The 12,841-nt window shown below is 39.1% G+C and overlaps 1 protein-coding gene across 7 annotated transcripts in view; it reads left to right on the top strand.

Annotated features, from left to right (window-relative positions):
- cnih3 (cornichon family AMPA receptor auxiliary protein 3) overlaps window positions 1-12,841 on the top strand; it is a 55,850-nt gene that overhangs the window by 25,085 nt on the left and 17,924 nt on the right. For all 7 annotated transcript variants that reach the window (XM_025053679.1, XM_025053678.1, XM_025053677.1 and 4 more), the window contains exon 3: window positions 2,596-2,643. In XM_025053679.1, the coding sequence (XP_024909447.1) occupies window positions 2,596-2,643 (48 nt within the window). The remainder of the gene's footprint in view (window positions 1-2,595; window positions 2,644-12,841) is intronic.

Below are 12,841 nucleotides of genomic sequence, written 5' to 3' on the forward strand. Positions count from 1 at the left end.
TCCCAATACATCCCCCCCCCCCCCACCAGTGATGAAGAGCTCCTAATTGGGACGGTTGACGACAGGTCAACCCCAAAACACCCTCATCCTGCTTTGTCGTCGTCTTCGTTTTCTTGCTGTAATTTCACGTTGCACCTGAGCAACATTTAATCAAGCCGTTAGCTCAATTGCTTGCTAATGAGTCTACCAGCTGTGATGAAGTGGAAAACAGTAGTATAAAGTATAAAATATATAAATATATATATTAAATAATATATTAAATAATATATATTTATATTATATATAAAGTAAACACCTGAGTGGGGATACTCTAAGCACTCTAAGACGGCAACATAGGCGTAGCTTTCACTAATAGTGTTTTTTTAAACCTTGGGGTCGGAACCCTACATGGGGTCGCCGGGAAATTCAAATGAGGTCGCCCGAAATGTTTATTAATTGATAAAAGAAAATCACGGATGAAAAATATTGTTTCACCTAATTTATTTTAAAAAAAGTACTACTTTTTTTTTAAGTAGTACAATGTTTTGTATTATTTAAAAATGTATACATTTTTCTATTTGTGGCTCTGACATTTTGACCAGTAGTAGTCCCCGCCCTCTATTTTTAGACACATGCTCCAGTTCCTTATGTAGTTCTTCCAGGTCAGTGTTTTTCAACCATGGGGTCGGGACCCTGCGTGGGGTCCTAGGTTAACACTTGGCTTTAATTCTTCTTTGGTGCTAGGGTTAGACGCTGATTAGATTAAGGAGGAAAAAAATAATATTTATTCTGAACCAGGACTTTGTTTAGAATTGGATAGGACTCCTGGTGATTGGCCTTGTGGATCAGATATATATCGCAAGAACGTACACTGTAATATGTGATACTTTTTAAAATTTAGATATCGCAAAAATTAAGTTGTAGAAAAAGATTGGCTCATTTGCTAATCTAACTACGTTATATTAAACACAATATTTATAATTAGCACATGGCGTTTTTCCAAACGTTGCGACCGGTGAAGCATTCACGGTGTTGACGTCCGCCTCGTTGTTGCATTTATTCGTAAAGTAAAATCAACCTACGTCCACTTCCGATGCATTCCGCCGACCTTTTTGAAAAAGCTCCATCGGCGTGCGGTTCAGGTCGGTCAATGATTTATAAGCAGCCTGAGTTACGCTGCACTGCGCTTCCGTGAAACACCCGCGCTGCCCGCGGTCAAGCTTGAGTGTGTGTGATCGAGTTAATATTTGATGATGACGTTAAAAGCTTCGGCGAAACCGTACAAAGCATTGTGGCGCTTGCTGATTTAAGCTGTTCTTAAACGGGATACACGCACAAAGAACATGAAATCGTTAAGTTCCACTGACTTAACGTCGACCCTTGCTGATGGAGCAAAACCTAGGCCTGATTTCCGTCGGCCTTAAAGATACTTTTTTTTTTTCCCGTTGAGGTATACGTTGTCGTGGGCACAATTCAAACCTGCAAATGTACTTATCGCTACTCAGGTCTTATAAAAAAACCAAACTGATCAAATATTCTATCTCTTCTCCCTCCTAGCTGAGAGCAGATCTTGACTTTTAGAAGACGTTCAACATAGGTTGAGTGTTGTGGGTTTCGTGGTCACGTCGCCATCCTCTATTCATTTATAAAGACAGTCTTGTTCCATCATAACGTATGGCATTAAAATGCGCCAATTGGTTCGTCACGGAAGACAGCTTCGTTTACATTTGATGGTTCTACCCTATACGCTGTGCTACATTCACTATCTTTCGTTGTGTTCTTTATCCGGGGACTTTTGCCCTTCATTATGGCTCCCAGGTGTAAGTCAGCTTTTTCGGATATTTTTTTTTTAGTCCCAGATTATGATGTTAGCGCTGTGTTAGCGTAGGTGAGTGACAGGTTAGCATGCCTGTCTCGGAAGCAAAGAATCCTGGGTTTGATTCCCAGAGGAACCACATTGCTGCTAACCCCTAGGGGTAGCCTGTTAACAGCATATCTGCTGCTAACACAACGATTTCCCAAATATGGGATAAAACAAATTTTTTTTTTTTTTTTATTTACAAATGGTGTAGTACCAGATCAAGATGATCTGAAACTGGCAAAAATTTGTACGAAAAAAACAAAAACAAATTAGCGTTTAGCACGTTGATACTAAAAGCTTGTTCTCACATATGGTAATTAAATAAACCAGGACAACAGTGTCTTACATGAGGAAGACTGTGACTAAAGTAAATACTGTTTATAGCGATATAGCGACAGGTCACCCCCAAACACGTGTATTAACCAATACATCACTGTGCTGCCAAACGAACTGGTTAGTCAGAGAAATACTTTTTTTTTTATGCTTTGACGATTTGCAAATAACGTGATTATTTTTTTCACTCTCCATACAGTTTGTCAGACACATTTGGAGACAATAGTTGTGGCTGTGACAGTGTACTTGTGTATTTGCCTAAAAGGGGGGAAAATGTATTTTGCAGATTTCTCAGTAAGCATCAGTCTTGCAGTGTTTTCCAAGTACTTTTTCCTCTTTGATCACATGTCAGCATATTCAACCGTCATAAAAAAAAAAGAGTGAGTCATCAAACCCACCTTTTTTCTGTTGCCTCCTTGCAGAGGGAGAGACTGCGGAATATTGAGAGGATCTGCAACCTGCTGAGGAAGGTAAGCAAAAAACATGGGGAAAAAAACATATACACATAACAGAATACACATTATTTATTTCATGCCAACATGACACGATAAAAATAACACTAGAACAGGGGTGTCAAAAATACAGCCCGTGGGCCAAAATCGGCTCGCTTGGGGCTTCAATCGGGCCCGCATGATGAATTTAAAAAAAAAAATGAATTCACGTTTATTCACGAATCATTTCATGTTCTCGAAATTCTTTATAAAATTATATTTTATTCATTATAGTTCACTATGTCAGTGTTTCCAAAATTCTTTATACAATTATATTTTATTAAATATGAATCTAATGTATTTTTTTGCATTATAGTTCACTATGTCAGTGTTTCCCAATTTTTTTTCTGGGTCCCATATTTTAAAAGTCACAAAACTTTGCGATCCAAGTCAATAGACATTATTCGTAAACTCCTGGGAAACATGATGCGAAACAACCCAAAAAAAAATCTCTTGCGACCCAACTGAGGGCTGCAACCCACTCTTTGGGTAACTATGTTATAATTGTACTGGTCCGGCCTGCTTGACATCTAATCAGGTTGTATGCGGCAACTGAACCAAAGTTAGTTTGACACCCCTGTGCTAGAATTATGACTTTTTGACAATTTACTGGTTGATCGTGTTTAGTTGAAACTTGCAGTTGTATGGGGTTTGAAAAAAAATCCACTTATTTTCTACCAAATCTGTCCATTGTGTATCAACCGTTAGCTCTGAATTGCTCAGTGATATCGACTTGTTTGATGCCGAACTTACATCATTAGCGACACTGCGGATACTCTTTGCGTTTGTCTGTGAGTGTGTGTGGCAGTGTGTGCATGCTCCCAGTTTTCCTAAGGGTACGACAATGAGCATGGGGGTGGGGAAGTAGGGTGAGGGTATGGGGGTATCCTTCCAGCTTCAGTGTGACATCTGTTTTTTCGATTTACTTCTGCGAAACTCAAGCTGAGTCTGCACGCCTCATTTGTGCGTTAAGGTTCATTAGTCGAACAGCTGATCTTGGTTATCAGTGTTTTCCAACTCCAGGCCTGGGGCCATTTACCTGCACCTGGAGATGTTCTTCTGTATCGCTGATATATAGGCGATACACACGACGCGCAAACTGTCATTCATCATGAGTCGTGATCAAATGGCATTTTAGTTTCCTAATCTCCGAGCTGTGGAGCCAGATAATATTATTGTCGAAAGGAAAGGGAAGACATGCTTTACAGCAGTGGTGTCAAACATACGGCTCTGCCTCCAGTCAATCAAATTAACATTTCACCAGAGTGCATCTCTTGTCTATATTAGTTTTTATTTTGCTTTGTCCTAGATAAAACTAATGATGATTTTGTTGCAAGAGAACGTCGACAGCATTTGTCCTTGACATAGACTGTGGTCAGAGAGTATTTTTCTTTGCCGCAGCCACAGGCTCCTCCATCTGTTCTCTGATGAAAACATAAACAAACAACAAATAATTTGGGTCATAACCGTGTACAAAAGTCAAAGTATACAAGTATCAACTGTGGAAAAGAACATATTTGAATGCATTAGTGATAAATGTCATGCTCAGAAGATATACTACTTAGAAGAAGGGGGTCAAACATATGGCCCGTGGGCCAAAACTGGCCCGTAAGGGAGGATTCATCTGGCCCGCTTGATGAATTTTGAAAGTAAAAAAATGCACAAACGCTTCATGTTCGTGATGTTTTGTCAAATTATATTTCAAAAAAATGAATGGACTTGTTATTTATAGGTAATTATGTTAGGATTGTACTGGTCCGACTCACCTGACATCAGGCCCCTAAAATCGAAATGAGTTTGACATCCCTTAGAATAAGTGAGTGGAGACCCTGTATTAGCTTTGTCTTTTAAAACGAGCCAGTTTACTTTTGTGTCACTACAACTAGAATTATTTAAGAGTTAACCTATAGTATCGATCGCTAAAGTCGCTAAAGAACGCTGAAGCTATAAATACAGCTCTAGCCATAAAATGTGGTTGGAAGTAAGTTTCAAGTTAACAGCTTGAACAAGGACATTTGTTTTTTTGGGGGTGGGGTAAAACAACACGGTGCACCTACTATTCGAGTGTAGTGATTTGTTAAATTGCTAATTCTGTTTTGCTTTTTCTTGTATAATATCAGCAACACATCTGTTTCCCGCTGTTTTTCAATCACATGTTTCCTAATAAAGCAGTATTTCCATTGGAGTTATAACCATAGCAACACAGACTCCCTAAAAGTATCCGCATTTGGCTCAGTCTCCACATGAACAGCCCCACACAGCAGTGCCAGGTTCCATACCCTCGAAGTCTGGTCTTTGAAAGGATAATTAGGCAACAAATGCATCATAAAAAGTTTTATTTTTTTGCCCTTGTATCTCTATAATGTTTGTGCTTCTGAGCAAATGTATTAATTGCATAACTGATGCAGTAGTCTAGGGGCTGTTGAAGTAAAGGGAAATACTGCATGTATTTAAAAATGAAAACCTGTCCGCTGAGGTAACGGTCAGTGTCCTAAACAGGTTGGACCTCAAATTAAAATAGGTTATGACCCACCAAAAACGTCATTGATGAGTACGAGATACAAGGTTAGTCATCAGTGTCAGTGCCCTGACTATTTGATCCTAGTTGTTTTGGAATTTTGGACATGTCTTTGTACAGACATTTGGTGACATTTTTAACCAGCGCCTGTGTTAACAGAGATCTCCCAGTGCATTCAGGTCTTCAATGTGATGATTATTTCACCTACCATCGTGCATTCACACCAAACTGAAAAAAAAAAAAAAAAAATCATAATAAACGGTTATTTATAACAGTAAACCCAACACAAAATAATGAACCTCTACAGTAGTTTCCCAGAATACAAAGGATGTGCGAAGATGCTAATTCTTCGTCATAGTCACATTTATGTGGTCTAGTGTTGTTCACACCAATGTTAATGTTGTAACAAAATAAAATAAGAATCACGGGAAAGTGCTTTAATGATTCCCAATATGCAGTCCAATCTTCAACTAGCATTTGAAGTGTATATTCCAGCTTACGCAACAAAAGTTACAGTAAAACACTGCAACTATATTGTGTTCCAAAGTTCTTTGTGCGACGGTTATTTCGGAGTGTCGTTCCTACGGTACATCATAACTCGATTTTCGCAGAACATCAAAACTCACATACTGTACATAAGTAACTATGTCACTCACCTACGCTAACACAGTGCTAACATCATAAACTAGGACATAAAACGTTTCAAGAGTCTGACTTAGACCTGGGAGCCATAACGGCGGGCAAAAAATAACAAGACAAACATAAGAAAGTAAATGTACCACAATCCAATGTATGGCGTACAACCGGCAAATGTAAACAAGGCTATCTTCCACCTACAGCGCTGCTGCGTGACGACATATTCGTCTTCTACACTTGCCAACTAGTTCCCGCGCAAAATTAGCTTTAACGCCATACATCGGAATAGAACAAGAACAAGACGTAAACCGAGAGCCCTTTGTACGTGTTTGGACACATAAAATATGTAAGGCCTTTTCTATAGGGAGTGGCAGAAAAGTAAAATAGTATTAGACGATTAGGCAGATATAAATAGAGAAAAACATGTTTTTTATTTCTTCATAACTGGTACATTTGTGAATCTGTCAGTAGAAGGTGAGACAAAGATGAAGTACAGCAGGTGTTGTAAACATCACCGAGCCCAGCCTCCCTGTTACTGCTTTTTCTAACAAGGCTTAATACTTCCACAGGCACAAATATGGGTTTTCACAGGTCAGTGTTCCGGGCTGCTCTCATTACAGGAAACTTGTGCCCCAATTCCCTGTAATTCTTTGTCGGTGGAATGTGCAGCCTGCATGGAACCTGCTCCTAATTTAACCTGGAATAATGAGACGGAGTATGCTCTCTGTAGCTGTAATTTAAATAGCCTATATATGTTTCATACTGCACGTGGAAATTCTGCCTCATGACGATAATGACTGTTTGATTTTAAAAAATTTTTTTTTAAAAAAAACGTAGGTAATGCATATATCTCTGCCATATATATATAAATATATATGTATATTTATAAATATATATGTATATTTATATATATGTATATATATATATATATGTATATATATTGAGCCTTCTCTTCTCACTGGTCGATTAACTTAAAGTAAATTAAGCAGTGACAATACTGACAATATGAAGTGTATAAAAAACGACACTTCAGGGATGGCAAATATTGATATGCTAATGTGAAATACTGTCGGTTAAAAATGGCTAAACCGAACCTGTAGAATGTACAAGCTAACACTTCAACCCTAGAAAAACAATAGTATGACGTATGATCCGTACAGACAAAGTTTAGAAAATGGCAGTATATTTTTACCTGCTTGCTCACTGTGCTTGTCAGTGTGGTTGCAGGGTCTTGATGTAGCAGCATCTGCAGCAGTGGGAAGGTGCCTTTTCCCCCCTCTTGTCTGAGGTTCTTTTCGCATTCTCTGAAATGACACATCTTGTTCCAGCTGGCACACTCACTGCATGCTGGTTTTAAGTGGTTTGGTTTGGAGTCTTTTTTGTTGTTGTTGTTGTTGTTGTTGTTGTGTATTCATTTGGGAAAAACTGTCTTAATGGTTCAAATGTGCAGCATTGCCAGAACCTTCTGTGGGGCTCACTGCAACGTACGTGCTGCGTGGACGGCGCATGACGTGGCCGCAGTTCTACGAGGAATAAATCTCTCCTTCACACATCAACTGAGAATACTTGAGTGTACTCATTAAGACTCCTTCCTTATATTTTCTCCCTACCTTTTGCTCTGTCAAATAACGGCTATGTGACTGTGGCTATTGCACCATAATAGAGTGTTGTTTTTTTTTTTGTTGTCTCAGTAGCTTTTTCTTCTTGTTGTTCCTGCGTGTGTTGTTGTCTTACAGAAGTCAACTTTGGCAGCTTTCATTTGTGTCGCTGAGCTATTACATCAGACTCCCTTCGGGGGGAGCACTTGTCAATATGACTGCTTGATGGTTACACTGTTACTGGCTCGCTTTATGAGATCGTATCCTATGTTGTCTTATATCAGCGCATTTCACTTTAACCTGTCATGGGTACATAATGAAAGTCCTGCGAAGGTTGGCCTAAAGGTGAACATTTCCAACAGAAATACAGTTGTTCCGTTCAGAACCATTAATCAACGTTAAGCCTAGATGGTGAGGGTGGCTTTAGATGGGGCGTCCAGATCACTGTGCATGCTAGCACTGGGGTGACCTCCTGATGAAAAGAAAAAAAAAAATCACGTGATGTAATATTATTTTTATTGCGAAACCTTCAGGTTTAACTCGAAACATCAATGGTTGCCTTCTATCCTGCCAGTTTGCCATACGCATCAGGATGCCATACGAAACCTTACTGTACACACACACTAACACATCCCTTGATTGCAAATGGCCCCCGACAGACACGTGCGGTCGAAAAGTCTTTCGCTAACATTACAATTTATCAAAGAAATCGCAAGAAAAAAATAAGAATTGAAGCTAGCAAAATGTGTCATAACATGCTCCCTCAAATACATTTCTAGCAGACTAGAAGAGCAGTAAACTTCAGTAGAAAAGACTCAGTTATCGGGTGCTGGTTCAGGTTTATAGTGTCAGATGAGCAGCAAAGGAATGTGTTGTGTGGATAATGCTGAAAGCCGATTCAGACCAGCGAGAAGCAGATAAAAACCTCTTCCATCACGGTGCGATCAAGTGCGGTAGTAAGTCTGTTAAACCGTGCGCTGTGACCCCAGACTGCAAAGCCCCGCTGCCTCCTGATCCAAAAATAAAAGCTACCGCAGAACCTGTGTACCTGTGCAGCAGTCGTATTTAAGGGGGCGGTGAGAAATGGAACAATATTACCAAAGCGGTGACCTTTCAGCAGTCGCAGGTTCATGAAGTTAATGAAAACTCCTGACCCTTGATATGAATTACGACAACAATGTAATGTTTGTACACAGACTAAATGACTTTGTTCACGCATTACTAATATTTTAAAGGGTATTTTACCCGTATATATTATTTAATGTATTTGGCGCTTTGGCGAACATTGTATAGGGATTAAGTATCATCATGGTACATGTTGTACTGTATACTGCAGTGTACACTATGTGATTTTGCGAAAGTACTGCCCGCTAGCCAAAGACACTAGCCTCGAAAATCGTTCAACAGAACATATATTTACCCCACATAGTTCCTGACGGGCTTTGTAATTTAATTTAAAAAAAAAAAACAACAACAAAAATAATATTGGATGAATGTTGTGTCCATCTGTCTATAACTGGTATTAACTACACGGGGACATTTACTGCTGCAGAGGGTACATTTTGTCCGACATCCACAGAGTGAGAAGATATTTTCAGGATTCTAGATTATTTAGCGTTTGGGTTCAAATTTGTATTATTTTAGATTTAGGGGAAGGTTAAGGATTTGGGAAATATTTTTTAATAGTTAAGGTTTAGGGCAGGTGTGTGCAAACTTTTTGACTCGCGGGCTACAGTTGTCCTAAAATCGAACAGGGGGGGCCGGGTCAGGAGCAGATAGATGGAGCGTTCGTGTGAACAAAGATAAATAACATGCATAAAGGCTAAAATGCTTTTATCAGTTTCTACGCCATCTATTGGGGAAACATGGATATTACCGGGATAAGGCAGAAGTATAATGATAATATAAATAAATTATATAATTTGAAAAAGTTTGGCGGGCCGGATTTTAAAAACTGAACGGGCCGCATCCGGCCCCCGGGCCTTAGTTTGTCTGGTTTTATGTATAGTAGGGAATACATTAGGTCTATGTAAACATGCTGTGCTCTTTCAAATGGAACTGTTATTTGTGTTTGGGAGTTTGGATGTGTGTCCAGTTTAGAAAAGCAGATGAGTTAGCGTGACAACAGCAGTGATGTCTTCCAGCGTGCTGCTGATAACTGTCTGCATGTGTGCGATTTCTCTTGTGTAATCCTTCATGCAGGCACTGTGTAGGTTCTCTGTCACTCACCATAATAAGCTTATATGCAAACCACAGTTCTGCCTTCATCATGTGCACTGTTGCCAGGGAAGAAGACTGGAGAGATGACTGAAAAAAAAAAAAAAGAAAAAAAGGTGTGTGTGTGCGTGTAAAGGGGGGAGGGGGGTCGTGGTATATCCTCTGTAAACCACAGCGCCACACCTATAGCTGCAAAATAAATAAAGAAAAAAAAGACAAGTGTGGTACTTAATTGTGATTGGTTGAGGTGCTTTCTATGCGTTTCAACTGACTAAAGCACATACACATACATACCACATACAACCTAATTAGATGTCAAGTGGGCTGGACCAGTAAATGTTTTCATGCAATAATGTCCAAGTATATTAGATATTTATTATTTACTCATATTTAATGAAATATAATTAAAAAATAAAATCTTGGTTTGCGTTTTTTTTTTTTTTTTCAAATTTTCATAATTCATCGAGTGGACCGGAATGAACACCCTAGCGGGCCAGTTTTGGTCCACGGGCCGTATGTTTGACAACCATGAACTAAACGTTGTGGTCAATGACACTAACTGAAATTCAGCACTGATAACTTCTGTTTTTTTTTTTAACGTCAACAAATCTGACTAATAAAGTCGAGTTGACGAGTCGTTTCCTGACATCTTTGAGACAGTTTCATCCTCCAGGACGGACTGCAGAGGGATCCTCTGCTCATGTAGGCCCTCCGGCGTTACATAAGAAGAATTCCAGCACAGTTACTTTGAAGGGTTTTCTTTGAATTATTTTGGTTTAATGCGCACGTATACAGAAGAAAAAACACGACTTTTCCAATCCTCCAGTGGATTTCGACTTTTGCCGCTTTAGTCAAGACATCTACAAACAGTTTTTTTTCTGTCAACGCCTCGGTTGACGCTGCATCTTTTTAAGCATCTATAGATAGGATTAAAACATCTGTTCAAGTAAGAACACAGTAAACGCAGGGTGTTTGTTACTCCTCAGTCTGCTTGTAATCAACAGCGTGTAGTTGTATTTCCTCCCTGTATTGAACAATACTTTCACACAAGTGTAGAGGTTTAATATACTGTAGAAGAAACTTCATTGCCGAATGTCTGACTGATGAGTAACTTGTCGGCTAAAAGAGACCCCTGGCTGTATAGCACTGCATGTAAATCAGGGGATAAAATGCAGTACTCTACATGTGGTAAATGCAAATTTCCTCCCGCAGTGAGTAAAATGTTCAAAACCACCCCAGTTCACAAACATTGTTTTCCGTGATTTGCCGCCGTCATCCGACCATCTGCATCGACAGGTGCGACTTTTAGGATCTTAATTCCTCCATAAGCTCAACATAAAAGGTTGTTTATCTCAAAGTGTGACGTTTCACAGGCTCAATTATAAACACGTTTTACATCTGTAATTTCAAGCACTGCAGCATGGAGATCCACATCACCAGGAGTAATGGCATAACAGTTTTCTACAAATGCTGGGTTAAGCTGTAAGAAAAACGACCGGTAAGACGCCTAAAAGTATTTGTTCCTGTAGCATTTGACATTTCTATTTTTTGCAGAAAGAGCGCGACATTGGTTTCTCGTACCCAAATGTCAAATATTTGTGTGCGTACATGCAGTGATAGCCAACAGTGTGCTGTCACCTTTCCGCTGTCAGTGCTGTGCACAAACAAAGCCGTCGTTTGGTTTGTTTTTGAAATGGTTAAGTGCTCTCACGGTCGCTGTATTTTCCAAACTGAAACCCAATGTCATTACAGACGTTTGACGGTGATGACGGTACGAGGTGACAGGCATAGCTAACCAAACAAATGCTAAAGTCTCATCTGTGTCCTTGAAGAAGGCTTTTATAGCTGCTCCATCATTGTATTTTTCATGTTCTCCTTGTCTGTAACAATAACAATTTGAGATATATATATATATATATATATATATATATATAGATAGATAGATAGATAGATAGATAGAGAGAGAGAGATGTATATACATATATACTGTATATATATAATATATATATATATGTATGTACTCCTCGGTCTGCTTGTAATCAACATGTAGTTTTATTTCCTCCCTGTATTTAACAATATATGTATGTAGCTGTATATATGTGTATATATATTTATATATTTATATATATATATATATATTTATATATATGTGTATATATATATATACAGTATATAATATATACATATGTGTGTTTATATATTGTATATGTGTCTAGTAATGCACTAATACTAGCATCAGTGCCAAGCCTTCCTTCATACAGTAAGTTCTCAGTTTACGACGTCCTCGACTTACAGCGTTTCCATGGTTACGTCACCATCTTACATTAATCTATTAGGAAAGTCTTTTTCCATCATTCTGATTTACAGCGTTAAAACAAATTTCCCACGGGAACTAGTTGGCGAGTGGAGTGGGGGAATAGGTTCTCATGCGGTGCTATACCTACTGGGAGTGTCAAGACTTTGCTAATGCTAACGCAAGGCAGCAGCTAAGGTAACTAGAGAAAGAAAAATAGAAAATAAAGGCAAAGGCTGTAATTCATATTTTTGTGCTCCATTAACAGACACTGTATTAATTTATTGATTGACTGTGTAAAGACCAAGCAGTTATTGTGTGTTTCCAGAATGTTCCTTTCACAAAGTGAGCCGCCGAATGAAGTCCGAAACAGTCCATTTTCCACCACCGGTCTGAAAATGTCACATAACAATTACGTGGCTCAGGAGATATTTATTGCCAATTTGTTCTCATAATGACAACTACCAAATACATTAGCATAAAAGAATGATCGCTACATTTACGGCAGTGTCTGAGCCTGGGAGAAGTTGTCGAGGGATAGAGGGATGGCTGTGGTCCTGCTGCCCCGTGGCTCCATTGTCAGAGCAATTGTGCGAAAAATTGAAATAGCATTCCACCGGTAGCTATTTAGTCACAAGCCGGGGCAGCGTTTGGATTTGGGGACTGTTTGAAACTACCTTATTTTGGGGGGGTTTCGCTTGTATGTCTTTAGACTGTGGCCCCCTGTAATCACTGTCAGCCCCTACAGTACCTGGTTAGCAACAGCACTGGGCAAATATATACGTACGAATATATTTGTCTTTAAAGGTTTTGGAACCATTACAGCACATGTGTCTTGGAAGTGTTTAAAACATTTAAATGTAGAAACTTTAGATCCTAGAACAGTGGTCCCTAACCCTTTTTTGACTTGTGACC

This window comes from Cynoglossus semilaevis, unplaced genomic scaffold (genome assembly GCF_000523025.1).
Source record: "Cynoglossus semilaevis isolate Cse_v1.0 unplaced genomic scaffold, Cse_v1.0 scaffold476, whole genome shotgun sequence".
Lineage (NCBI taxonomy): Eukaryota > Metazoa > Chordata > Actinopteri > Pleuronectiformes > Cynoglossidae > Cynoglossus > Cynoglossus semilaevis.